Source organism: Lycium ferocissimum, chromosome 2, assembly GCF_029784015.1.
Source record: "Lycium ferocissimum isolate CSIRO_LF1 chromosome 2, AGI_CSIRO_Lferr_CH_V1, whole genome shotgun sequence".
Taxonomy (NCBI): Eukaryota; Viridiplantae; Streptophyta; class Magnoliopsida; order Solanales; family Solanaceae; genus Lycium; species Lycium ferocissimum.
The window spans coordinates 50277156-50302760 of NC_081343.1; the positions used below are offsets into that span (position 1 = coordinate 50277156).

General features: G+C 35.0%; 2 protein-coding genes across 4 annotated transcripts; one reads left to right on the forward strand and one right to left on the reverse strand.

Annotated features, from left to right (window-relative positions):
* Positions 1–5118: 5118 nt before the first annotated feature.
* Positions 5119–11796, reverse strand: LOC132043052 (uncharacterized). 2 transcript variants are annotated; one of them, XM_059433543.1, is made up of 7 exons: positions 11685–11796; positions 9481–9744; positions 9173–9300; positions 7816–7918; positions 6996–7514; positions 6364–6701; positions 5119–5620 (listed from the first exon to the last, which is right to left on the reverse strand). In XM_059433543.1, the coding sequence occupies exons 2-7, from the start codon at positions 9647–9649 to the stop codon at positions 5462–5464; spliced, it is 1416 nt and encodes a 471-aa protein (XP_059289526.1). In that variant the 5' UTR covers positions 9650–9744; positions 11685–11796; the 3' UTR covers positions 5119–5461. The 2 variants fall into 2 exon arrangements, with proteins under 2 accessions (XP_059289526.1, XP_059289521.1); XM_059433538.1 differs by lacking the exon at positions 11685–11796 and adding an exon at positions 11494–11639.
* Positions 11797–19536: 7740 nt separating this feature from the next.
* LOC132043066 (phytochrome E) lies at positions 19537–25346 on the forward strand. 2 transcript variants are annotated; one of them, XM_059433550.1, is made up of 4 exons: positions 19537–22068; positions 22644–23439; positions 24066–24362; positions 24779–25346. In XM_059433550.1, the coding sequence occupies exons 1-4, from the start codon at positions 20004–20006 to the stop codon at positions 25026–25028; spliced, it is 3408 nt and encodes a 1135-aa protein (XP_059289533.1). In that variant the 5' UTR covers positions 19537–20003; the 3' UTR covers positions 25029–25346. The 2 variants fall into 2 exon arrangements, with proteins under 2 accessions (XP_059289533.1, XP_059289536.1); XM_059433553.1 differs by having other exon boundaries at positions 19538–22068; positions 24069–24362.
* The last annotated feature ends 259 nt before the right edge of the window (positions 25347–25605 follow it).

Here is a 25605-nt window from a genome sequence, read left to right on the forward strand (position 1 = left end):
CACCTTAGGCTCACAACTTAATGGTGACGGCTTATATTTAAAAGAAAAAAGAAAAAAAAAGGTTCTAGGCAGGGTAAAAGTGGTTTAAATCAGGTTCAATCTAGTCAAAATTTAGTTGAGGTAGAGTCACCTTATTTATCCAACTTGAGTTCAGGCGGGTTGCTCAGTCAAAGGACTTAAAGTCAGCATTAGCTCATATTGACGCGTTTGGCTTAAGATCAGTGAACTGCATGGACATATTATTCTCATCAAGAAACATAACTACAGTCAATTTTGAGACGAGCGGTCTTGTACCTAAAATTACTCCCATCTATTAGTTTCTTTTTTGCATACTGTATAGCTAACTTTGGAGTTCACCCACATGAGATTGGCACGCGAAGGCTTGAGGAGCTAGCAGTCCCTAGAAAGGAAAGACACTGGGACGGTAGATTTACCTGGTAAATACATGTGTTTGTACATACACTTCTATCACTCAACCATAATCACTTAATATATCATTATTACATTAGATCACTTAAGCATAATAAGTTACGTTGATTTGAGAAATACTAGATATATGTAAGTATTTACCACATCCACCAGTCAGGCAACTGACTGCACAGTCGAGATTATAGGCATATATGATGTGTAGTGTATTAAAACCCTTGAAACTATTAAGGGAAAAGTTCTAGGGCGTTTCTTTATTTACCTTTGTGGCATTCCTATAAATTGACGTACGTTTTAACGGAAGAAAGAGTGTCATACTAAAATTTTAGCGCTTGGTTACATATTTGATTCAACCCAATAATTGATTTTAAAGAATAGCTAACATTCAGACCCTCATTATGTGTAAACATACAAGGCCTTAGCATGCACCCACATAGGGTGAGACACTCGGCCATTCAGAATGGGCAATTTGCACGATTGGCCTTATTCGGGGGACGGTCTTTAATTTTTGTCCCTCAAATTGCAGGTCCGTAATTTTTATCCTTCGCATAAAACTCCAAAATTCCGGGTACAAACTTTTACCCGAATAAGCCTAATATTAAATGAAATTCTATCTTGCGAATTTTTTTTTTTTTAGACTGAGCCAAGTTCAAACCCCAAACTCCGGGTACTAGGCGAAACACAAAATTTAAAGACCAGCAATCTGAATGGTGAAAATCCGCGCAAAAATAAAAGTCCAGAATTGAATTCAAAACATTCCCCATTTAAATGTGAAGATCATAACTTTCCATTTTATTAGACACTTACTCATTGGCGACCCGCCTAAAAAGACCATTTTCAAAAGTGCTTTGCGTTTACAGGGGGCTGCAGTTTCAAAACCAGAAAACAACTCAACCTGGAAATAGCTTTTCTTTGCCTAGTTAGTAGTTTTTTCCTTGTTCATATTTCCTATCAAAGATTATCCTTTTTCCTGTGACTTGTTGCTTCCATTCCAATTCCAAATACCAAATTAACCTGTCGCTGTTGCTTGCTTACACAAATCAACTATTCAAAAGCCATAGCATCAACATTCGCATTCTCATAACAAAATGACAGAGCACAAACGCGATTGACTTGGGCCGTTATTCTCTCAAGTATTTCCATTTTATTAGACCCTTGTTAACAAGTAGAAACAAACTAGTACGAAACAAGAATCCAACAAAGTTCCACCCAGATAACAAGGATAGAGTTCGAGAAGTTAAATGGTGGTTACTTCCAGGGGAAAGGTGGTGGTGTTTATGTGATAATTAGTCAAGTGCACCTTGTTTGGTATGTATCGAGCACACAAAATATGGACAATTATCACAAGTTACCAGAGGAAGTAATACAACGTGACTGTTACATCCAACTCATGTCCACAGTTAACAAGCAAACAGTCCAATTACAGCTGATAAAACTCAATAATCCTCGACATATAAAAGGATGAAAAGGGTAATTTTATGCATACACTTCTCTCATTTAGAAACAAAAAAACGAAGAAGAGTGAAAGAAAAGGTATTCTTTTACAGTTTCCTTGGATGAACAAATACTCTTCATGCCACGAAGTTAAAAAGTGCACCAAAGACATAAAAACAAGGGGACAATAACAGGTGAGATATACTGGACACACTATACAAAAAGGGGCAAGATATAGCATTTCTAATTATAGACCCTGCCCTAAGAAAACATCTTAAACAGTTTTGAGTTCATCCTGACACTTCAATGAAGAAGGAAAATAGAAAATAAGAGAAAACAACCTGACTTTGGAAAAGAAATCCTGACATTGTCAGCAGTAGTTAGTATTTCTCAAAACAAACCAAAAAAAAAAGGTAGTTAGTTTTTCTCATAATGACCCTGAGAAAACATTAAACAAATCGATACTGCATACCTAAGATTAGTCCACTTGGTGGCCAAAACATTAGTTATCTCCATATGACCTGCAGATAACAGATTCAGATTGGAAAGGGTAATGAAATTTTTACAAGCACAGATATCAATGACAAAAAATACTATGGTAAGCTGGACCATGAGCTACCCAAATCATGCAAACTTCTCAGTATCTGCACAGAGGGTTCGACTGGGACACATCCAACTGAAAAGTCTAATCCCAACCTCTGGATCACCAGAGAAATCAAATCTAGAGCTTTTGCAGCTGCCACAACCACCTTGTCACCACCTAGAAAACACCCATTCTTGTAGAAGAACTTGCCTAAGCTATTCAATACCAGAAAATGGAAATAGAACTGTTGTGTCAATATTAAGCATCATGTTCAAAGGAAATAACACGTGGCCTAACTCAAGGAGAAAACTACATACTATCATTTTCAACCTGTCTTGTGGCTTTCACAAAACATAGCCAGTCATAAACCCGGTGCCTATAAGGAATACTCTGAACGCTGTGTTCGGCTTTTGAAGCAGGCCCGACTAAAGTGGGATGGTAGATGACATATACAGCCGCCAATGACTAGTCTAAAGGCATAATTGATATCCTCTTCAACCGGATTAAATTGGTTCCTTCAAACATATCTTGGGAGAAGTTGCCTCACATATAAAGTCAATTGCTCAGTCACTACACCAGTAATAATATAAGATATTCCACTCATGTCCAAAGTTCGACGTACGACTCACTAACATAAATTCTCAAAGATTTAGGTCACGGCTAGTCCACTAACATTATTCAATAGATCATACATCCTGAGGCAACCATGTTTCAAGGCTTAATCTCGTTTTGGTTCCCAACCATTAATGTCTTTTTTCCTACCATGGTTCCACGCTGGAATTAAGCACTGCAAGAAGTCTCTTATGATGCGATGCAGCTGTAATAGCATATGTGTTGAAAACAAAGGACATCCTACACCAGATTGACTAATATACTGGGAGACAAGACTGATATTGGAAAGAGGTCTTTCTTTGTGGTTATGAAATCATTTTGATCAAAAAGCAAGTCGACAATATAATGAATCGAATGGGCGAGATTATTGAAAGGATGGGAAACAGGGATACGAAGGAACATCCTACAATTATATACCTGACAAACAAATTCACAGAACTACACTCTGACCTACACAATGATGCACGACATCATCCGACATGCTTTCACCGGGCTAAGTTATATTCCACTCCTAAAGAGTTCAGTTATTACATGATGCCATAAGCTTGTCAATGACTCATATCCCAGGGAAGGACTATAGATTAATCATGCTATCCGGTCACGCATAAAGTCATAAACTCCAAGACAACATCTCACCCAAAAATCCACCCCAAAAAATAACCTCCCTAGTATATTCTAGGTATTCATCATATCAGGTATGAAAACAGTCGCATGAACTTATCTTTTGAACTATCAATAACCGAAGACCCTTGAGAAGTATAATTCGCTAGTTTTTTAAGATGTTAAGCAAAATAAATGCAGAAGCATAGCTTACCTAGATTCACTCACATGAATCAAAACCAATATACTAAGTAACAGCATGATACTCGAATCACAAGAAACTATTAACCAGGCAAGTAAAATGAGAAAGTTCACAAAATGATCAGGTAAAGTTAACTTGAACAGAGAGTTTTAAGCTTTCGATATCAATATACCAAGAAGAAGATTATATCTCTGAGTTATGTTTACTTTTATCCTTTTACCGTTATTCTTTTTTGGATAAGGTATCATCTTGAGCTTTCTTTTCCTTTTTCTTTTGTTTGGGATCCTTTAGAAGCAGAGGATTTTCCCGTCAAGACCGACAGTTATTACACCATGCAAGAAGTTACAGAAAGAAATTAACCTGTTCGAAGATGGAATTACATGGCCCTTGAACATACATCCAGTCTCTACTTTGGTACAATTTACAGTTAGCCGTCACTCTAATGCTGTTCAGCAGGTATGAGCGACCAAGAAAGGGCCGTCAATCTAATGCTTTTCAGCAGGTATCAGCAACCAAGAAAGGCAACCTACCAGTATTCAAAGCATTCTGGTGATACAGCTCTAATTAGCCCTTAGTAGTATGAACTGCTAAAATTGGGCTCCCTTTGGTAAATAACTGGGAACTATACCACTATTATTTTTAACTCCAAAGCAATCAATTCTCTAGGTGAAATGTTAGCCAGAAGAACATTTTAACTGATCAATTTCTTAACTTAATGACTATAACTTCAGACAACTGTTCTCTTTTCCTAATAAATTTTAGGCAGTTAATCTTACAAGTGGAATCTTTCATGCAAAATGATTAGGTAGCAACCTACCTTTATCTCCCCCCCCCCCCCCCTCCACCACAAAAAAAAAAAAAAAAAAAAAGAGAGATTAGGTAGTAACGTCCAGACCTAAGGCTCTATACATAGGCTTTGAGATGAGTTTGACAGATTCGACTATGTTTAGCTCATATAATCAATAATGTTCTGAAATAAAAAGAGCGTGAAACAACCTGTACAAGTCTACATGAAGAAACAAGCAAGTGCTTTTCATGTCCATGCTATTCTATTTTTTACTTCTCAAAGTTGGTAGTCTTTAAAGCATCATCTGATCATAATCCAAATAGCATCTGAACCTATTTCTACATTTGACCTCAATGTTTTTGGCCAATTAGCACTTGATTGGAAGCTTATGTTTTTGCAAAATTGACAACTGTGCATTAGCTGTACAATGAACAGGTAATTTAATCAAACAGACAGCTTTATGCTATAATAACGAAACATGAAATCACAAAATTTATTTCACAATAGATCAATTCATATACACGAGCTCGTATAAAACTAGGCAAATATAACTGTACATTTCACACAAGGAGAACCTCTTGCAACTATATGCAACAACAAATTAGATAAGCAATGGACTGAACAGGGTGGAAACAAGAAAGGAATGCGCACAAAAAGCTGACTCAACCAGAAGAGGGCTAGAAATCTTATTGCACACCCAATTATATCAAGGCTCAATGAGGATAGAACAAGGAGCGTGTAAATGAAGGATAATCCTGTTTAAATGAGAAGAGAGGAGGGATTGTTAGAGGAACTACTAGGAAGAAACAAGGGCCTCTTATTCCTTGTTACCAAATTTCTTAGCAATGACAGGTCGGACATCATCAGCATCAACCAGTGTCTCTAGGAATGGAAGTAAAGAAATTAGTGCAGAGTCTGAAGGGTCATCAAACCAACTCTTAATAGGAATTCCATTATTCACTTGCAATCTGAAAACCTGAAATTAAGATGGGAAATTAATATTCAGTTACATAAAACAATAGCCTTACTTCATGCTCAATTAAGCAGTCTGCTATTCCTATCTTGTTGTACGTGTCTCTTAAAGTTTTTCTCCAATTTCCAACTAAGCACATCAAACTTAAAAAAGACTCACAAACATCTAGACTCTCTATTATTTAACAGACAATTTTGAATCTTCTTCATATAGAGAACTAAAGTAGCACAGTGAAATACCTGACAAAGGTGCTACATCTATTTTACAAATTGCGCGAGAATTTTAGTGACTTAATCTCACTGCTCCACTCCCCCTTACCACCCACAACCAAATGAAAAAAGAAACCAAAAAAAAAAAAAAAAAAAAAAAAAAAAGGAGGAATCTACTACTACATCAGCAGCAGCAGCACATCGAGATTTGTGTCCATCCGTCTCCCCAACAGGATAAACATATAAAACAACTGCTACTACACCTCACTCCCGAGATTGGGATGGCTATATGAGTCCTCACTGACCATGTTTCGCCATTTATGATCTTCTCAGGCCAACATTATAAAAAATAAAAATAAAAAGTACTAGACGTTTTCTATATTTTTACTAGCTTAAGAAACTCTAATGGGCTAAATGACTCCTAGAAAGCACAGGACCTAAAGCAAACGTATTAACATGACTAAAGCATATTCCCAGCTAACACGATAAGCGTATAATAATCGGTTTATCATCAAATACAAGATGCAAGTAGATTACCTGTGGAGAATTATCTACAATTACAACTTTTGCCAGATCAACACCTAATACCGTTAAATCCTTAGTATAACTTCCATCAGAGAAGATGCATGATTCACGATACGCGCGCCTTGAAATAAGCTTTCCATCTGGATCCAGAATATCCAGCAGTTGCTTCGCATATATGCTCTGACTAGCGGTAAAAATTACAATTTCAAACATCTCTGCAACTCTCTCCAAGAATGTGTGAAGGTGAGGCCTTTGCTTCACATAGACAACGTGTTCTTTCATGTTGAAGAAAACCGGAAATGTGAAGTCTGCATCATCACAGTGCTCCAGTGTAGAATGAACAAGTGTCTCTGAAGACATGGAATGAATACACAAGATATTAGCTCATCTTGTGGAAATCATGTCATACTCTGTAAAATATTATATTTACTGAAAGTAAAATTGCATCACAATCCAGCAACTAGAGCTATATACGTGTTATACACAAATGTACCAGGGTACTCCCAGCCGTAAAAAGAATCTTAGTAACTGACCCTCAGGTATACCAAAGATTGTTTTTTAAGCAAAGATACACATTGCATCATTAAATTGCAGCACGACTATAATGATAAATAAAATTGGAATATGCGAGTAGTGAATCTCACCATCTAGGTCAAGTACTAGGGTGATCGACTTGCTTCTTTGTGATTCTTTTGGCAAAAAATTCGGCCTCTCTAATATGTCTGGCCAATTTCTTATGAAAATATGTGGGTCAAAGCATTCTGCTTGATCAGATTCTAAATATGTGAAAGCATCAGATTGTTCAGATGATCTGAGCTGGTGGATCGCCATGTATAAGCTCGAATCATCTGACTGAACGGCAGTTTCTCCAGATGTTCTGCAATCTTGACTATAGCTAGCTGCTGCAGTGTCTTCAAGAAAAGGCAACAGCAAGTATTCCTCATCAACATTAGTAAAGATATTTGGCTCTTCACACTTGTAATCAGACAAGAATCTGTCAGTCAAACTGTCATCATAGATGGTATCTCCCTCGACCGCCAAACAAGAAACAATCATATCAGAGATGTAAAAATCTGAAACATTGCATGTCTGATGTTCACACGAACTTCTGCTGCTATCACTATCTTCAGTCTCCAATTGGGGTACATAAAAATCATTGTTTGCTGTAAGCAACCAAAAATACGAGAAGTTTATGTAAGAATGATCATTTTTTTGCAAGAATTAGAAGAGAGAGAGAGAGAGAGAGAGAGTTATGCTTCTCAGCTCTTATCGTCTATGGCCCGAGGGGCTTTTGGTTGTTCGATAACATCCTTTGCAAGATCAGGAAAATAAAGCAAAATAAGATTTAAGGGTGGGTGGATTGTTGGTTTGCCTAACATCTTTTTCAGGACGAAGAGAAGAAGAAAAAACATATAGTATAAATTTCACAATCGATAAAAGAATCCAACAGAAATGGAGGCATACCTCCATCACTGGGTATATCCGACTCACTCTGCGCACCAGCAGGGTTCAGACTAGGTGAAAAGATGGTCACTGAACTTGAGTTGCAGGTTACTACTGTAGACTCCTGCAGTGATTTCAAAAGATGACAGGACAGTACCAACATCAAAAATCAAATTGTCTACTTTTGGCATGCAGGCACAAGTATGGCATAGAAAGCTAAAATGTAAAATTGACAGGAGATGGGAGCACAATCCTAGTGTCTACAAGCCCTATATTATATGAATTAATAAAGTAATAACGTGTGAGTTATATTATGTGAATTATCTATTTCATTCTAGCTGCTTTTACAGTACTCAACAACTACTAAGCCTCAATCTCAAGCTAGTTAGGATCGGCTTTTATTGTACTCAACTTGTGCATTATTCTTTTTCTTGAGGAAAAAAAATGCACCAGTTGAGTGCAGCAAAAGCAGCTAGAAACAAATGGATAATAAAGGAAAATGTACAAGATAAAGCATGAAACACAGTAGTCTATAGATTGAGGAGTCTTTCAATGACCTTTATTTTCTGGGTGAGGAAGGCTGCCAATTTGTCCAACACTTTGGCAACTGGTTAAATTATTTGTATTAGGTATTTAACAAGCATTATGTACTTCTGAGATAAATTATTATATTTTAGCCAGAAGACTTGACCGTAATGCTTGTCACGCCACGGGTATGATTTCTATTTATTGGGATATATCTGGGCTCTCATTACAGCGGCCTTTGCACTGGGATCTTGTTCCGACCCACTCACTCTTTGCAGAATGAAATTTGTTTTACCATAATTTCCCAAATCAAGTTTATCCAATTATGAAATCTATGTTTAAAGGTTCTTATATATCTGTATCGTACACTACCTGTTCAAGAAATATTTTTTCTTAACATATATGTGTTGTTTGAGAAAACAGATTAATGTCAAATATCAACATGAAGATTACTAGATTTGACCCTCATAAAACAAAGCAAGTCATTTTCGGGACAGGGAATACATTCATATTTTTCCTGAGCTCGTGTCTCAGCCCTCTCACATACTGCCAACTTCACACAGCCACTACAGAAGAGATATGGAGAGAGCAGACAGCTTAACTTTGGTTCCTTGGTTGCTCCTAGAATTTCTATCTTCAGTTTCTGTCTCCATATGTCTATGCAAAACATATTTTTGAACATTATATGATTATTATCAGCAACCAGAAGACGCACGCAATATGTGTATATGTGGAAGAATCCTTACCCACTGGACACCAGATAGTTGAAAGAGATGAATAAATAAATTAAGACTACTGTACACGAAACTTAAAACGTCAGCTACTGATAGTTAACACTCCAGACCGTGTTTACCATTGTATCAAGCTTTGCAGAATCAGTCACAGGTTGCTGTTGCTTTTCAAGCAGTTCATCAACCAAATCATTAGCATGATCTCCATTTCTTCCGACTTGGTGTGGACATACTTTGTGATAGATAGGAACTGCAAGAATTAAAGCAATTGATGAATCATGTGCAGTACGAAGAAATGGCAATGTCAGCGTAGTGCAGAGACTTCCATTGTGAAACTTGTGGGTGAGGAGAAAAGAATAATTCTCACACCATCACAATAACAACAAAAGAATTGTTATTCTTAAGAACCATAAGACAGAACCAAACCTACCATCAGGAGTATTGTGAATCAGATCTGCAACTTCCTCTGCATTCTGCACACTTCTGGTTCTAGAGAGAGAACTCTTGGATATGACACTTGAATTTGGACTGACATGGAGACCATTTTTTTCTTTCGAACTGGATGTGGCTAGCTTTGTCTTCATTTTTAGTGATGGCATTTGATTCGTACGTGGGATATCTGGCACAATCTTGATTTGAAAGCATCAGTAGGGATTCAAAACCACTTCAGACAAATATTATCAGCCACAAGAGACTGTTGTCAAAGAAAATTGAAAAGGCTTTAGAATTCATGGCTATGCCTAAAGGTTAGCATATAGAATAAGTAGAATAGATAGAAAAAATTTTGTAGTCAGCAACTGAATGCAGTGAAATAATCAACAGAAATCACACTCAAAATGAACTCTAAGAAACCAAAAACCAAAATCACTTTGATATAAAGGAAAAGAGAAAACTCCTGCTATCATAAACCACACCTAAAACTCGATTATTGGGAAAAAAAATCAATAACATCTTTACGGATACTTTTCTGCACTGAATAACTCTCTCCCCTACCCAAGCATGAATAACAACCTTTTTAAACACAATTTACTAATGTTGAACCACCAAGTTTTACCAAAAATTATAAAGGTGGTGAAATCACGCCTTCTAATCAGTTTTCTGTAATGGATGATAAGACCACTTTTTTTGTTTACTCTTTTTATTTGGGGGTTTCCACATAATCATCAAGATTGGACCTGCCAACAGAAAAGACCCAATTCACATAAAACATAAACCTTCTTCTGCACAGGCTTGACGGAGTTAAGTTGTTTTGAGGGAATCTTTTAGTCCCAATCAATCAACAATGCCTCGACTGGATAAACTACTTGTTTCACATAATTCTTCTAGTCATCTTTTTTCCTTTTTACTTCCTACATTACTATTTACTCCACAAACCTGATTATCGGTTGATATCTGCCAATAAAAGCTAAATTTCAGTGAACATTAAAAAAATTGAAAGAAAAATGAAAGCTTTTTCCCATGAAAAAAACAAAGATAAGATGCTACACCTGCCCACCTTCGAAGTTCCCGTAAAGACCCATTTTTTAATCAGAACCCTGTAAAGACGGATTACAACAGTGAAAAAAGTTCTTTTTCCTTTGACTTTCCTCCCCAGCTAATATAAACCCAAACTTTCCATCAAATTAACCTAATTCTGACCTATCAAGAAACCCATAAACCACCCATATACTCCAAAAAACCATCTTTAGTTAAGATCTACATGAACACAAGCTCATTTTCAGAATTTAAAAGTAAAAATTAAACTTCTACCCAAATTTTAAATATATATATATATATATATATATATATATATATATATATATATATACCAGTAAGCTAATTTTATACCGCACAGGAATATTCCATATGTCCACAATATTTCCATAAGGTGACTTCAAATCAAAATTATATTCGTATATTAAAAAAAAAAAAATGAAAAATTACCAGTAATGAAGTTCTTATATATCCATAAGCAAAACCTAAAAAATTGACAACAAGAGAAAACCCAAAACCCCAAAAGATCACAAAGTGAACAATCAACTTTCATCAATTCAATCAAGTTAGCACACACTGTATAACACATAATCCAACAATCAAAACCCCAAATAATCAACAGATCACAAACCCCCTAGAATTTCAACCATACCTCAAAATTCAAAGTCCAAAACAGCTCAAATTACCAACTTTAACAACATCACAAAAATTCAAAATTGTATTCGTAATTTTTTTTTTTTAAAAAAAATGAAACTTTACTAGTAATGAAGCTCCATATATCCATAAACAAAGTCTAAAAAATTGACAACAAAAGAAAACCCAAAACCCCAAAATAATTCAAAGTAAACCCAAAAGATCACAAAGTCAACTTCAATCAATTTTCACCAATTCAATCAAGTAACCACACACAATCCAACAATCAAAACCACAAACAATCAACAGATCACAAACCCTAAAAGTTCAACCATACCTCAAAATTCAAAGCTCAAAATTTCCAACTTTAAACAAAAAACTTGAACAAGAACATGAATAGTAGTACTATATATAGAAACAGTGAAAGGGTAATTTTCAGATAAGTAGACAAGAGAGAGTCAACATAGAGAGATGACATGTATAGATACAAATTTTGTATATGTATAGGTCCGTCTATATTATTATTACCTGCTAAGAGACACCGAGCGCTCTCTCTCTAAACGCGCGTTTTTCTCTCTCTTTGGCACCTTTCTCGTGCTTATATATATGTAGAAAGAGTAGATATGAAGGAAGGGGTTTTTATTCTCTGCGGTTGACACTAGTGAAGTATTTTCCTACTTACATTCTCTAACCACTTGTACCTTAGGGATGTGAACTACTGTTTTTTAGACTAGAGTGTCAAATGGGCGGATTAGGAACGGGTTAAAATGAATTGAATTAATAAATGGAAGAATTTTTTTATTTTTTATTTTAATTACATAGGGGTATGGGAAGGAAATTCATATGCCATGCAAATGAAAGTGAAAGTTTAGTATCCCTACACGGAAGGATTTTATATGAATTGGACTAGAATGAGTTATATTTCAACCGGTCAATTCTTACTAAATTTTAATTTTATTTATTTATTTTTAATATTTTTTTAAGTACCTGATTTAAAAAATCTGTATATGATTATATATAACTTATTAAACAAAAAAATGATACTTTTTTTTTAAATAGAGAATTTTACGCCATATAACTAAATAGAACCCCTAATTGCACTTATGTAAACACTTTTAACTAATTACCGAATATAATAAGACTTTTCGAAACATAGCAACTTAAGTGAATATATATATATCTTGATTTTAGGCTCCAATTTGAAAAAATTAATTCCTCCCAATTTCAACTTCTCTCTCGCGCATAGTTTCTTTATTTTTCAGCATACCAAATGCTTTAGAGCAATAATTTTCACATATGATTTTGATTTCCATGGTGGGCAAACAATAAATAATTTTTTGAAACGTTCTTCTTCTTTTTATATTGTTCTTTTTTTTTGTTGTATGAAAATGATTCGCATTCTAATGGTCGGATGAGTGGTGGTTGTGGTGGCTTTTTATGGTGGTTTAGTGGCGGTGAAATACTTCATGTATATATCGTGTGGGTATTTTAAATGTATAGATGTCATATGTATCAATATTTGCATACATACATGATACGACATACAATGATATGCAAGTGTATGTCCAGTAGTGAAATGAGTGATGATTTTTAGTGGTGGAGTGACTGTATTCTGTGTTTATGCCCAGTGTAACTTATATAGATATTATATACATAGCATACATACGACATACAATGATCCCTCCTTCAGATCAAAAGAATTGATGTTTAGCCTTTAAAAGGTGGTTAAAAATAATTGACGTTACACAAAATCAAGAAGGTATTTAATTTTCTTTTTTGTTTCAACATTGCTGTTAACACATTTCTAATCCCCATGATAATTATGTCAACCTTAAAAGAAAACTAATTATAACTAAGCGTATTTTAGTCAAAATCTTTCTTAATTTTTAGAAGTAAGTGAATTGCTTAATACATGTGCTCAAGCCTAAAACATCAATTATTTTGGAGGGAAGGAAGTATACATTTTGTATGTCATGTGTATGTTCAATATGTTATTGTGAATTTCATTCATGTTCATAGAGCAGAAGTTTCTAGAAAGATCAACGTGAAGTAGAGAAAAAGAGAAGAAAAAAAGTTGGGTTTGAGAATGGCAAAAACGTGAACGATCCAAATAAGGCGTGTTGACATTATGCTATATCATATGACTTTCTTGAGATCTCGTTTCTTCTTTTTTCCTTTTTCTCTCAGGAGGAATTTCTCTTGGAATATCGTTAATTCATTTTTCAATGTGAAGTAGAGAAAAGGAGAAACGCGAAGCAAAGAAAGAAAAAAAAGTTGGGTTTGAGAATGGCAAAAATGTGAACGATCCAAATAGGGCGTGTTGACAACATCACCACCATTATGCTATATCAAATGACTTTCTTGAGATCTCGCTTTTTCTTTTTTCCTTTTTCTCTTGGAATATCGATTCTTCCCTTTTTCCTTTTTTTTTTCCAGAGAAATTTAGTTATTCCTGAACTCTTTTTTCTATTTTAAAAAAAAACTGTTTTTTTTTTTTTTTTGTTAATTTTAGTTTTAGAGGCGATTGAAGTGAATTTTAATTAAAAAAAGTTTCGTATGAGCTTTTCTTCTTCTTTATATTTTTCAGAATAGAGGGACAATCTTCTGTGTGTAATATTTTTCTACTAGTAGTTTGAGTCTAGAATTGTTTTGCAAGAGAGACATGAATTGGAGGGAGAAAGAAAAGAAAGGAAAATCTCTAATTAAATTTCTAATGTTGTGAAATTTATTGGAGGTTGTATATATTTCATAAAGAAATTATTGTTATGTTTTGAAAATGGAATGTTATTATTAGCTAACATAATTAGGAATTCGTATTTTAGCATTATCTAAAAAGTTATTCCTAAAAATAAAAACGATTGTGAAAATTATCGTGGGCCCATAATTAAGATGGTTCTCTAAGATAGAATGAAGGGGTAAAATTGACAAACAAATATTTTTTGGACCGCTTATTAAGTTTAGTTAGTATTTCAAAACAATTAGTGTTTGGTCATTTTTAATACGAAAATAACGTTTTGACAAAAATATCTTTAGTTAAAATATGAAAAACTTTAATAAACTTTCACTGGAGTCTGAATATTTATCTGTTTGATTTTCATTAATTGTTCATGAAGTTTGAAGTGATAAAAGTTTAAACTACATGAATCATTCATGAAGTTTGCACTCCATCAATTTGTCACACTCATATTGTAAAAGTCTAAACTCCATGAACCATTTGGTAGAGTTTGAATTTTTAATGATTTGAACTCTATGAACTGCTGATGGAGTTTGAAACTCCGGCAGACTTTTGCATTCGGATTGTGAAAATTTAACCTACATGAACCGTCCTTGGTCTTTCATGTAGTTTGAAACAATAGTTTTCCAAACTTATAATTGTCAAAGTATGAAGTCTGAACTCCACGAATCTTCAATTCATGGAGATTGAGCTAATTAAGTTTTAAACTTCGTGAATATTCATCTAACTCGAAATTGCAATAAGATGCGAAAATTTGAACCCATATATCATTCATAAAATCAAAAGTTAGAAAAATCTTGAACTCAACAAATCGTCTATGAAATTTAAAGTGTTTAACAAATTTTTAAACTTTAGCACACTGAATTAAAATTCTATTTATTCCGCCCGGACCGTCACCCCATGCTAGAGTTGTCCCGTGTCTTACCAAAGAATATTTTTATCAAAATATTTTCTCTGACTTAAAAATGACTACTATTTCGCAATAAATCAATTAATTAAGGGCAAAGGTGCAAATATACCCCTCAACTTTGAAATTTAGGGCAGATATACCCCTCATTACAAAAGTTGTATATATACACCCTTGCCGTTACAAAAAGGTGCAAATATACCCCTACCGTCACAAAACGGTGCATATATACCCTTTTAGCTGACTTTTAAAAAAAAAAAATCATTTAGGTTATTTTTTTAATAAGAAAAATGCCACATGACTTTAAAAAAAGCCTACCCATTTCTTTGAGTAGACATACTTTTCTAAAGCCATATAGTAACTTTTTTTTTTCTAGCGATCGGGTTTGGTTCATTTAAAAAAATTGATAGACTTATTTTTTTAAAGTCACGAAGATATTTTTTTAAACGAACCAGACCCGATCACCAAAAAAAATTATTATGTGGCCTTAGAAAAATATGTCTACTCAAAGAAAGGGGTAGGCTTTTTTGTTAAAGTCACGTGGCATTTTTCTTAATTAAAAAATAACCTAAGTAATTTTTAAAAAAAATTCGTCAGCTAAAAGGGTATATATCCACTATTTTGTAACAATAGGGGTATATTTGCACCATTTTGTAATGATAGGGATATATATACACCACTTTTATAATGAGGGGTATATCTGCTCTAAATCTAAAGTTGAGGAGTATATTCGCACCTTTACCCATTAATTAATAAATAAGTGGTCCGAAAATTGGCTATTCGATATATACTTTTACTAGAATGAACGGCTGAGATTGAGTCATTGGAATGAGCTTGGGCTGGTAGATATTTGCCACGTCGATGGCTAACCAAGTCACAATGACATGTTGACACGTGTGCTTTCTCAGAAAGAAAGCAGTCACAGAAGAAATGGCTGCCCTACGTGCCTTTTAAGCACGTGTATAACACGCTCCTAAAATGTGCTCCAAATTGAAATGAAATTTCCTCGCATGTGATGGAGCAGTTTTTGCTTTCTGGTAACAAAAGATTATTTATATTTGATGTTTACATCAAATTAATAAATAAGTAGATTCTTTCATATAGTATAATTTGCCGGGTTAATCTAGTTTATTAATATGTATATTTATCTTGACTTTTTATTTAGCTAGTATAATAAATAAAAATAATTTGACGTGAATGTATAATGCAGATATGTATTTTTCTTGTGTGCCCCATTACTTCATAGTGACCCAATAATTTCAAAGAAATGGACATTCACATTAATGAAGACTTCTACATTTTATGTTGATGTTGATATCTCTTGTGGTCTTTAAGAAGTGGGAAATGTTACACGTTGCAGTCATATTTTAGTTAGATAGTACTACACCAAGCTATAAAGTCAAGTTATTTGTTTGGTTGCTGACTGATTCGATAAACCATGTTAATATTGTATTTAAGAATAGATAAGTTTTTTATTATTCAAGTATTATTTAAACGCATGTTTCTAATTTCGATCCTTTACTTTAAGATTTGATTTCGATGGCATATAGAACTATTGTGAAGTACTTCTGTTCTATTAAGTGGTCAATACATAGTTAAATTTTCTATTTATGCAAAGGGAAGAGAATTAAGACTTCCAGTTGACCTAATTTATCTCTTCTCCTAATAAATATCATTTCAAAACATCATCAATTACGATTTTGCCTCCTATCAACGTTGCTTCTTTAATTTATTTTCTCATTTTTAAGCCAACAGCGAGCTAGTTGCCAAATCAATAGCTTGACCGGTAATTGTATTAATATACTTTCGAAACAATAAAAAGAAGTTTCTATATCATTATGTCAAATTTAGGAATTGGCTTCTGTCTTACTGGAGAAGGATAAAGTTAGAAAATAAATTTCAGAGACGGGAAGAAATAAATCGATTTTGATAGTGTAATTATTGTACTTAAGAAATTTAAGCTTCCCACTTATGTTGTTGTAAGGACGGTGACAGAATTACTTCAGGCGTTTATCAAACCAACAAAATTCGAGTTTCAATTAATAATTAGCTGAAATCTCCCACAAGAACAAAATTCGTAATTTGGCTGTGAGCGATAGGAGAAAAAGAGATGGAATTTTGAGATGTTTCATTTTTTTGGAGAAGCAACGGGTATTTATAATGGGAGTTTTACACTGTACATACAGCAAGCCACTCACCATGATAATACCCAGCAAATATTTTTGTATATAAATGTATATATAATATACATAACTAGTGTATATTTTTTTGTTTATATGGCTAGCGCTTATAGTTATTCTTGGAGAGCGGCCAAATGTTTTAACTTTAATTTTGAGCTACTACCCCGAGTGACCATATACATATTTGACCATGTAATAATATAGCCAAACTTTGATTTTACTCCCGAACTTCTTTTAATTATTTTGAACCCAATAAGACAAAGAAGTATTTAAAAATATCTTTACCTTCTTCTAATTTACTAATACATGACAAACTTCTTTCTTCAAATACTCCCATCACTATTACAAATAAAGGTTTTTCATGACATTCAAATGAGAAATTTTGTTATAAACATGATTTTTTATTCCCAATTAAATGCTCAATTAAAAAAACGTGAAAAGCGAGAAACAAGTTAAATCAAACGCCTCTAAACTTCCTAATTTTTAATGTTCAAAACGCGATTATTTAAGATTTTCTCACCAACATTCAATGGGAATAGCTATTGAACATTTTAGTGGGAAAATAGTAATTTTTCAGTAGTGCATCAAACACAAAGACGGATGCATTGTTAAAGACTTAGGGTTTCTTCAGAATTCAATATTCTCGATACGTATTATAAATTTATGTGTAAAAATTTACTAGAATTATAATAAATAGTCACTACAAAATAGGTAATTTGCGGAGGTTTAAAGTGCAATCCGCGGAGGTTTAAAGTGAGAATATAATAAGTTCAATATTAAACTTTAAACTCATAAAATATAAATCTTGAATCAGTCTCGTCTTCGATCAAACATCAACTTATTATTTAACAGATGAGCATTCTAGGAGAAACATGCACGTTCTTCATTTCCATATCAAACAATATGTTAAAATTAAATTAGATGACACTTTGAAACTCGTATATGATATTCGTTGTGATATTCAAAGTGCATGCATGCCGTCTTAAGAAAAAGAATATGCTTGTTTGCGTCACTGTCGAAGCTCGTATTGTTGACTATATACTAATATACATCCACAGAAGAGTCTCAATACTATATATGGACGTAATGTCGCCTTATCATTCGGACGTATGCCCAGAGGCATGCAAGAGGTGTACGTAAGTTTCATCAATACTATTATAATTACAATATGAAAACTTATAGAATAATATGCTTATTTTAATTGTGATACTCTAAATCACCAAATTAACAAAGGCATTAGCATGCACATACATGTGGACGTACAAAATAAACAGTCTAGGCATAAAGCAGTACACATGATGAACATCTGACCTATTGAAGGAAAGTGAATAGCATTATATTCCTGGACGATTCACTAAGAATTAAGGACAAGCATTTTGAGGAAGGGAGAATAATTTCCGGCTTTTACTAATTTCAATAATTAATTGCATAACTAGTTTTCCTTTTCCGTCTTCCAAATATTTGTTTAAATTAAGTAGTTGAAAACCAAAACGTGTTCAGTAGTTTGTTTAAGGGTTTAACTGGTAATCTGAATTGTTTCGCTCGCTTATCTCCATCATTTTACTAGCCGATCTTGAGTCTTGACCCTATTATTTTGAGATCATATCTAGTATTCAGAGTTTGCCTTAATTTGGTGCCGCTCTTACGGCCCACACCGAAACAGTGGTATACCTCTAAATATATATATCCGGTCAACTGCTGCGCCTCTTGTTTTTTAAGTTTCCATGGAGCTTGAATTTAGACCAATATGCAGAGTAAACTATCTTGAAAATCACGTATGTACAGCAAGATTTGGCACTGTTTTAATGTAATAAATCTCGTACTACTATAATATTTAATTTGACGTTAATTTTAAAATGTCTTTTTGCACACTTCCAAACGATTTGATGTCCCCTTCTCCACCATCGTTTTTAAGGAACCTTTGAACGGCCCTACAAATTTCTCATAAGTCATTCTTCTTTCCCTGCTTCTATGGGTTACATGCGTGACAACTCTCTCTCAACTTTAATGCCTTAAATTTGTGGTTCATAAAAATTCATCTAAAAGAGCTCGCATTTCATATTTATTATTTTAGCTCTTTGTTATTCTCACTTATAGCTAAAGTGGATAAATGTTCTATTCCGGATGCTTTTTAGTTAAATATGACCATTTTCACGAGAAACAACAACAATATACTCAGTATAATCTCACGGGTGGGATCGGGGAGGGTAAAGTGTATGCATAAGATTTTACCAGCCACCCTGGGAATGAGAAGGCTTACAATGACCGCCTTCGACAAATCATTTTCACAAGAGATCGACAAAAAAATAAATGAAATTTTGATAAAATTATTTTCCTCTATTCAAATTTTAATTTACTCATTTTAATTTACTCATTCTTCCTCCCAAAAGAGAAATAGATATGGGATTGGAGGTTGTATCATCCATTACTATAGTTCATAAGTGTCTTTTTTTGTTCTAGTTCGATATTCGTATTGAAATTCGATTAAATTCAGATTGGCTCGATGAAGTCTCACATTAAAGGGTTAAATTTTTCCCTAACAAAGACGGTGATTTCACCTGTCGTCCTTTCCTTTATCTTTAAATAGTTAGAGCCTCTTCTCTTATCAGTCCGATTAGAAAAGCGAGTTCTTTTTTCCCGTTCGACTCCATAACCTACAATCAAACGTAACCCGATACCTTTAGTTAAATATGGAAGCTATAATGACATAATTACAAGAAGATAAGTCCATTGTGATTAGAAAGCTGCTATAAATAAAGCTATTCATGAATCATGATCACTTTCCGTGCAAATAGGAAATTAGGACAGTGATTGGAAAGCTCTAATGACATAATTAAGAAAAAAAATAACCACAGTCCGTACTAGAGAAAAAAAGAGAGAGAGGGGAAGGAGACGCGTGGAGCTTACAAGAAGGGCTCAAGTAAGGAGAATCTGTCAAGTATAGTCATGTTACATTTCCAGCTTCTCTTTCTACTGAACCACCTTCATTTTTTCCCAAGAATAATCCATTTTCAAGAACCCATCAAATGGAGTTTCAGAGCAGTAAAACCAGGAAAACAGAAAGTCCCACCAGCCAGAATCAACAAGACAACAAGAATTCCAACAAAGATTCCATTTCCTCAGCTGCTAGTAACATGAAGAATCATGCCAGCAAGGTCACACTTGCTCAGTATAATGCTGATGCAAAGCTAATGGCTGAGTTTGAACAGTCTAGTGTGTCTGGTAAGTCCTTTAATTATTCAAAATCAGTTCCTTTTGCACCACAAGATGCTAAGGAAGAAGAAATAAGTTCTTATCTTTCAAAAATTCAGAGGGGTGGACTTGTTCAACCATTTGGTTGTATGGTTGCTATTGAAGAACCAACTTTCAAGATTATAGGTTATAGTGAGAATTGCTTTGATATGTTGGATTTTAAGATTGTGAAGCCTGGAAATTCTGTTAGTTTGATTGGTGTTGATGCTAGAACCCTTTTTACCCCTTCTTCAGGGGATTCATTAGCTAAAGCTATGGCTTCTAGGGAGATTTCTTTGTTGAACCCTATATGGGTTCATTCTAGAAGTACCCACAAGCCTTTTTATGCTATACTTCATAGGATTGATGTGGGCATTGTGATTGATTTAGAGCCTGCTAATTCTAGTGATCCTGCATTGCTTCTTGCTGGGGCAGTGCAGTCACAGAAACTGGCGGTGCGGTCGATATCTAGGTTGCAATCACTCCCTGGTGGAGATATAGGGGTTTTGTGTGATACAGCTGTGGAAGATGTGCAAAAGCTTACTGGATATGATAGGGTAATGGTGTATAAGTTCCATGATGATAATCATGGTGAAGTTGTGTCTGAGATTAGGAGATCAGACTTGGAGCCCTATCTGGGTTTGCATTATCCTGCAACAGATATCCCACAAGCTGCTCGGTTCTTGTTCAAACAGAACAGAGTTAGAATGATATGTGATTGTAATGCAAATCCTGTTAAGGTTGTTCAGAGTGAAGAACTAAAGAAGCCTCTCTGCTTGGTAAATTCGACTCTTAGATCACCTCATGACTGCCATAGCCAGTATATGGCCAACATGGGATCTATTTCGTCGTTGGTGATGGCAGTTGTTATCAATAGCGGTGATTCAATGAAGCTTTGGGGTTTGGTTGTTTGTCATCACGCTTCTTCCCGCTATGTGCCTTTCCCACTTCGATATGCGTGTGAATTCTTCATACAAGCATTTGGCCTGCAGCTTAATATGGAGCTCCAATTGGCATCACAGTTGGCAGAGAAGAAAACTCTCCAAATGCAGACCTTACTATGTGACATGCTTCTTCGAGACGTTCCATTTGGTATTGTAACACAATCCCCTAGTATTATGGATCTTGTCAAGTGTGATGGAGCTGCACTTTATTATGGTGGAAAATGTTGGTTGCTTGGGGTGACACCAACTAAAGCACAAGTTAAAGATATTGCAGAGTGGTTACTAAGAGCTCATACGGACTCCACAGGTTTAAGTACGGACAGTCTTGCAGATGCTGGTTATCCTGGTGCGACTTTACTGGGAGATGCAGTTTGTGGTATGGCTACTGCGAGAATTACTTCCAAGGATTTTCTATTCTGGTTCAGGTCTCACACAGCAAAGGAAGTCAAGTGGGGAGGTGCTAAGCATCAGCCAGATGATAAAGATGATGGAGGCAAAATGCACCCGCGGTCTTCATTTAATGCCTTTCTTGAAGTGGTTAAAAGCAGAAGTTTGCCATGGGAGGTTCCGGAGATTAATGCCATTCATTCTCTTCAAATCATAATGAGAGAATCAGTTCAAGAGAATGAGAACAGTTATCTAAAAACTCTGACCTCTTCTCAACAGAATGATGCTGATGGGCCAAGCATGGATGAACTTAGTTCTGTGGCAATGGAAATGGTTAGGTTGATTGAGACAGCCACTGCTCCAATTTTTGGAGTTGATCCATCTGGCTTAATAAATGGATGGAATGAGAAGATTGCTGACTTGACAGGGTTGCATGCTAGTGAAGCTATTGGAAAGTCTCTCCTTAATGATATTGCTCATGAAGATTCACATGGAACTGTAGAAAATGTTCTACATAGAGCTCTGTCAGGTATTTCTCTTTTAGCCTTAATAGTCATTATAATTCGGAAACATGCTTAACATTAGATGGCTATAATTCTACATATGTGTTCATTTTGTTTTTTTATCTTCATTCTTTATGCATTGTAGTCCACACTTGATAGCCTTCTTAGATTTGAAATTCATGCCTACTGTAAGAGAATTGGCTACGTACAAACTGAATTGGCCTGTCATTTGTTCAGCGCTCTATAATCGATGCAAAACCTTAAGCTGCCATCATGCTTTCTTGTGTTTTGTAATATATATGCCTAGTTACCTGCATTATTTGGGGCAATATTATGCTTTCAGCATTGACTAATCAGTCATCTCCGTTGCATAGTGAAACTTAGCTTACTCTTTCAGTCACTCTTTTAGTTGAAAAGGACTGTCTTTTTTTTTTTTTTTTTTTTGAGAAGGTAACATGAAAAGGACTGTCTTTTTCTCTTCTGGGTAAGTCAAAATTGACTGAAGACTGAAGCTAGCATAACATAGAAGCTTCCGCTAACATTTCTAAGCTTGTTCTGCCCCTCCCCCTCTCTTTGTAACTTGTGATAACTTATGATTCAGGTGAGGAGGACAAAAATGTGGAAATAAAATTGCGAAGGTTTGGGAAGGATCCACCAGAATCGGTTATATACCTTGTGACGAATACCTGCACAAGCAGGGACCACAAAAATGATGTTGTTGGTGTGTGCTTTGTGGCTCAAGATGTTACTCCTGAGAAAGCTGTCATGGATAAATTTGTTCAGTTGCGAGGAGATTATGAGGCTATTGTACAAAGTCTTAATCCATTGATTCCACCAATATTTGCTTCTGATGAAAATGCTTCTTGTTCGGAGTGGAATGCAGCAATGGAAAGGTTGACTGGTTGGACAAGATATGAGATCATCGGGCGGACACTTCCTGGTGAGGTTTTTGGTGGTCTTTGTCGTCTTAGGGGACAAGATGCCCTTACCAAATTTATTATTCTTTTCTACCAAGCACTTAGTGGCCATGGCACCAAAAAGCTTCCATTTGGATTTTTTAATAGGACAGGAGAGTTGGTGGAAGTATTCCTAACAGCAAGCAAGAGAACTGATGAGCATGGGAACGTAATTGGGTGTTTCTGCTTCCTGCAGCCTACGCTAGAGGCATCAGATGAGAGACAAGAAGACAATAAAGAATCCCTTTCAAAACTTAAAGAATTTGCTTATGTCCGACAGCAGATGAGAAATCCACTGTATGGGATCCAGTTTACCCATAAACTCCTTGATGCAACCTGTGTTTCAGATAATCAGAAACAGCTTCTGGAGACTAGTGAAGCCTGTGAGAAACAGATACTGTCTGTTATTGACAATATGGATTTTGGAGGTATAAAGGACGGGTAATGCTTCTTCTATATGACCCTGATTAAAATTACTCTATCTCTTTCTTATGTTTGTTTATGTTCCACCTCAACTGATTGTCACTTTATGATAGAGGAAATCCCATATATGATCTGTAAGACCTTCTGAATGGATTTTTCATCCAGTGGTTACCACTCTTCTTTCCTCTACAGCAACTCTTCCCTTATCACGGCTTATATTAATTTGTGTAGTTTCAACTATAAAGTAATTTGCTTCAAGTTTACTAGGCTACGCAACTTCTATTTCCTATTTGCTTGGCCTCTACTGATAGTTATTCCTTTGATAAGCTATTTTTGGGCACAGTGTCCCTGTCTTGAGTAGCTGGTACTCATTAACTGTTAAATTCACTAGAAATGGCTTTCCGAAGGAGTGCAATCAGTTTACAGGAGCGCCAAAGGAAAAGAGAGAGAAGTACCCAAAAGACTGTAAACACGTAAAAAGTTTATATTTTTTATTCAAAAATCTACTATAACGAACCTTTGCTAGTGCAACAATAAGCCACCATAGTATATGTATGTTGATACTTGCTTCTTTGTTTCTCTTTGTGTTGTTTCCCTAAGGCTGAAAGGTCTGCTTAATGCACATTACTTTCTCCTGGTTCTAGCAGCAAAGTGGAGCTAAACATGGAGGAATTCGTTCTAGGAAATGTTGTGGATGCTATTGTGAGTCAAGTAATGATTTTGCTGAAAGAAAAGAACTTACAGCTGCTGCACGATATCCCTGACCAGATCAAAACACTCCCTCTATATGGTGATCAAATTAAGCTTCAGCGTGTTCTGTCAGATTTCTTGCTTAGTGTAGTGCATCATGCACCTTCTCCGGATGGTTGGGTTGAAATCAAGGTGCTACCTGGTTTGAAACTTGCACAAGATGGAAATGACTTTATCCATCTCCTGTTCAGGTAACTTGAGAGCTATTTATCTTTTGAATATTGATGGTTTGTTACATAAGAACATGAACTTATTTTATCTTGTGTCTGTCCTTTCCTGCAACGTATGTCTGTCCTTTCCTGCAACGTATAACGCCTAACCCATAGAAGTACTTTGCTGGGTTTAATGTAATCAGTGGAAATATTTATGGAGCTTTATTCACTTATCTGAATTTGTTTTTTGATATCAAATACTCACTTTGAATCTCTCAAATGAGAAGAGTAGAAAATCAGGAAGAACTTTCTCATTGTCTTCCTTTGTAACTGTAAACATCTTTGTCATAATCCCCGAAACCACCTTGCATAGCCTTACAATAACTATATGTATTGTATTGTAATGACTGCTGTTGATAAATGCTCATGTAAAGTTAACACTCTTTATTTTCTAGAATGGCTCACCCTGGCCAAGGACTACCTGCTGCTCTAATCGATGACATGTCTGGAGAAAGAAATAGATGGACAGCACAAGAAGGAATCGCGTTAAATGCTTCCCGGAAACTTGTCAATATGATGAACGGACACGTCCGCTATATTAGAGAGGAAAACAAATGTTATTTCCTAATTGAAGTGGAACTCAAAACATCGAAATCTACACAACACGCTCTGAATTTGGAAGGAACTCAAGAAATGGAAATCTAGACAACATGGTCCAATTTTGGATGCAGGCAGAGTGTACTAAGTCATATATCAAGGTACCTTAAACTCTCCTCTGCACTTCAGGTAATTTTTTTTCTTTTTGTTTTAGTAAGAATATATCTGGTATTTCTAGAGCCTATGGAGCCTTGGAGTTGATTCTGATTCTTCAGCCATGATTATTATTATTAATATTATCAGCAGCATAGGATATGTTTTCATGTGGTTACTTATGTAAACTGTTATGCTGTATATCACTATATTGTTTGTATCAGAATGCTCTAAAACTATCTTCTCAATAAAACGCTCCAAAATTATGATTTTTGGCTGGATAGGAAAGTTCAGTTCATTTCAAAGAATTGAGTCAATAAATCAAAATTAATTTCTTTAAACCTTTTTCATGAATTTTTTTGTTTAAAAGCGCCAATATTTTTTTTTTTCAATAACTTGTCCATAGATGGGAACGAAAAAAGATCCATTTAGTTTTTACTAATTCATATTAATGAAAACGTCGTAGCCATAAAGATGCGCCCAAGGAAGTTTATATTCTAAGCGTATTTAGTTAATTTTGGTTTCCATGTTA

Excerpts from the sequence above, each read along its gene's own strand:
- LOC132043066 (XM_059433550.1), top strand. The coding sequence starts at position 20,004 with ATGGAGTTTCAGAGCAGTAAAACCAGGAAAACAGAAAGTCCCACCAGC. Across the intron at positions 22,069-22,643 it reads TCTACATAGAGCTCTGTCAG|GTGAGGAGGACAAAAATGTG; the intron begins GTATTTCTCTTT and ends CTTATGATTCAG. Across the intron at positions 23,440-24,065 it reads TTTGGAGGTATAAAGGACGG|CAGCAAAGTGGAGCTAAACA; the intron begins GTAATGCTTCTT and ends TCCTGGTTCTAG.
- LOC132043052 (XM_059433543.1), bottom strand. The coding sequence starts at position 9,649 with ATGCCATCACTAAAAATGAAGACAAAGCTAGCCACATCCAGTTCGAAA. Across the intron at positions 7,515-7,815 it reads GGATATACCCAGTGATGGAG|CAAACAATGATTTTTATGTA; the intron begins GTATGCCTCCAT and ends GGTTGCTTACAG. Across the intron at positions 5,621-6,363 it reads TTGTAGATAATTCTCCACAG|GTTTTCAGATTGCAAGTGAA; the intron begins GTAATCTACTTG and ends TCTTAATTTCAG.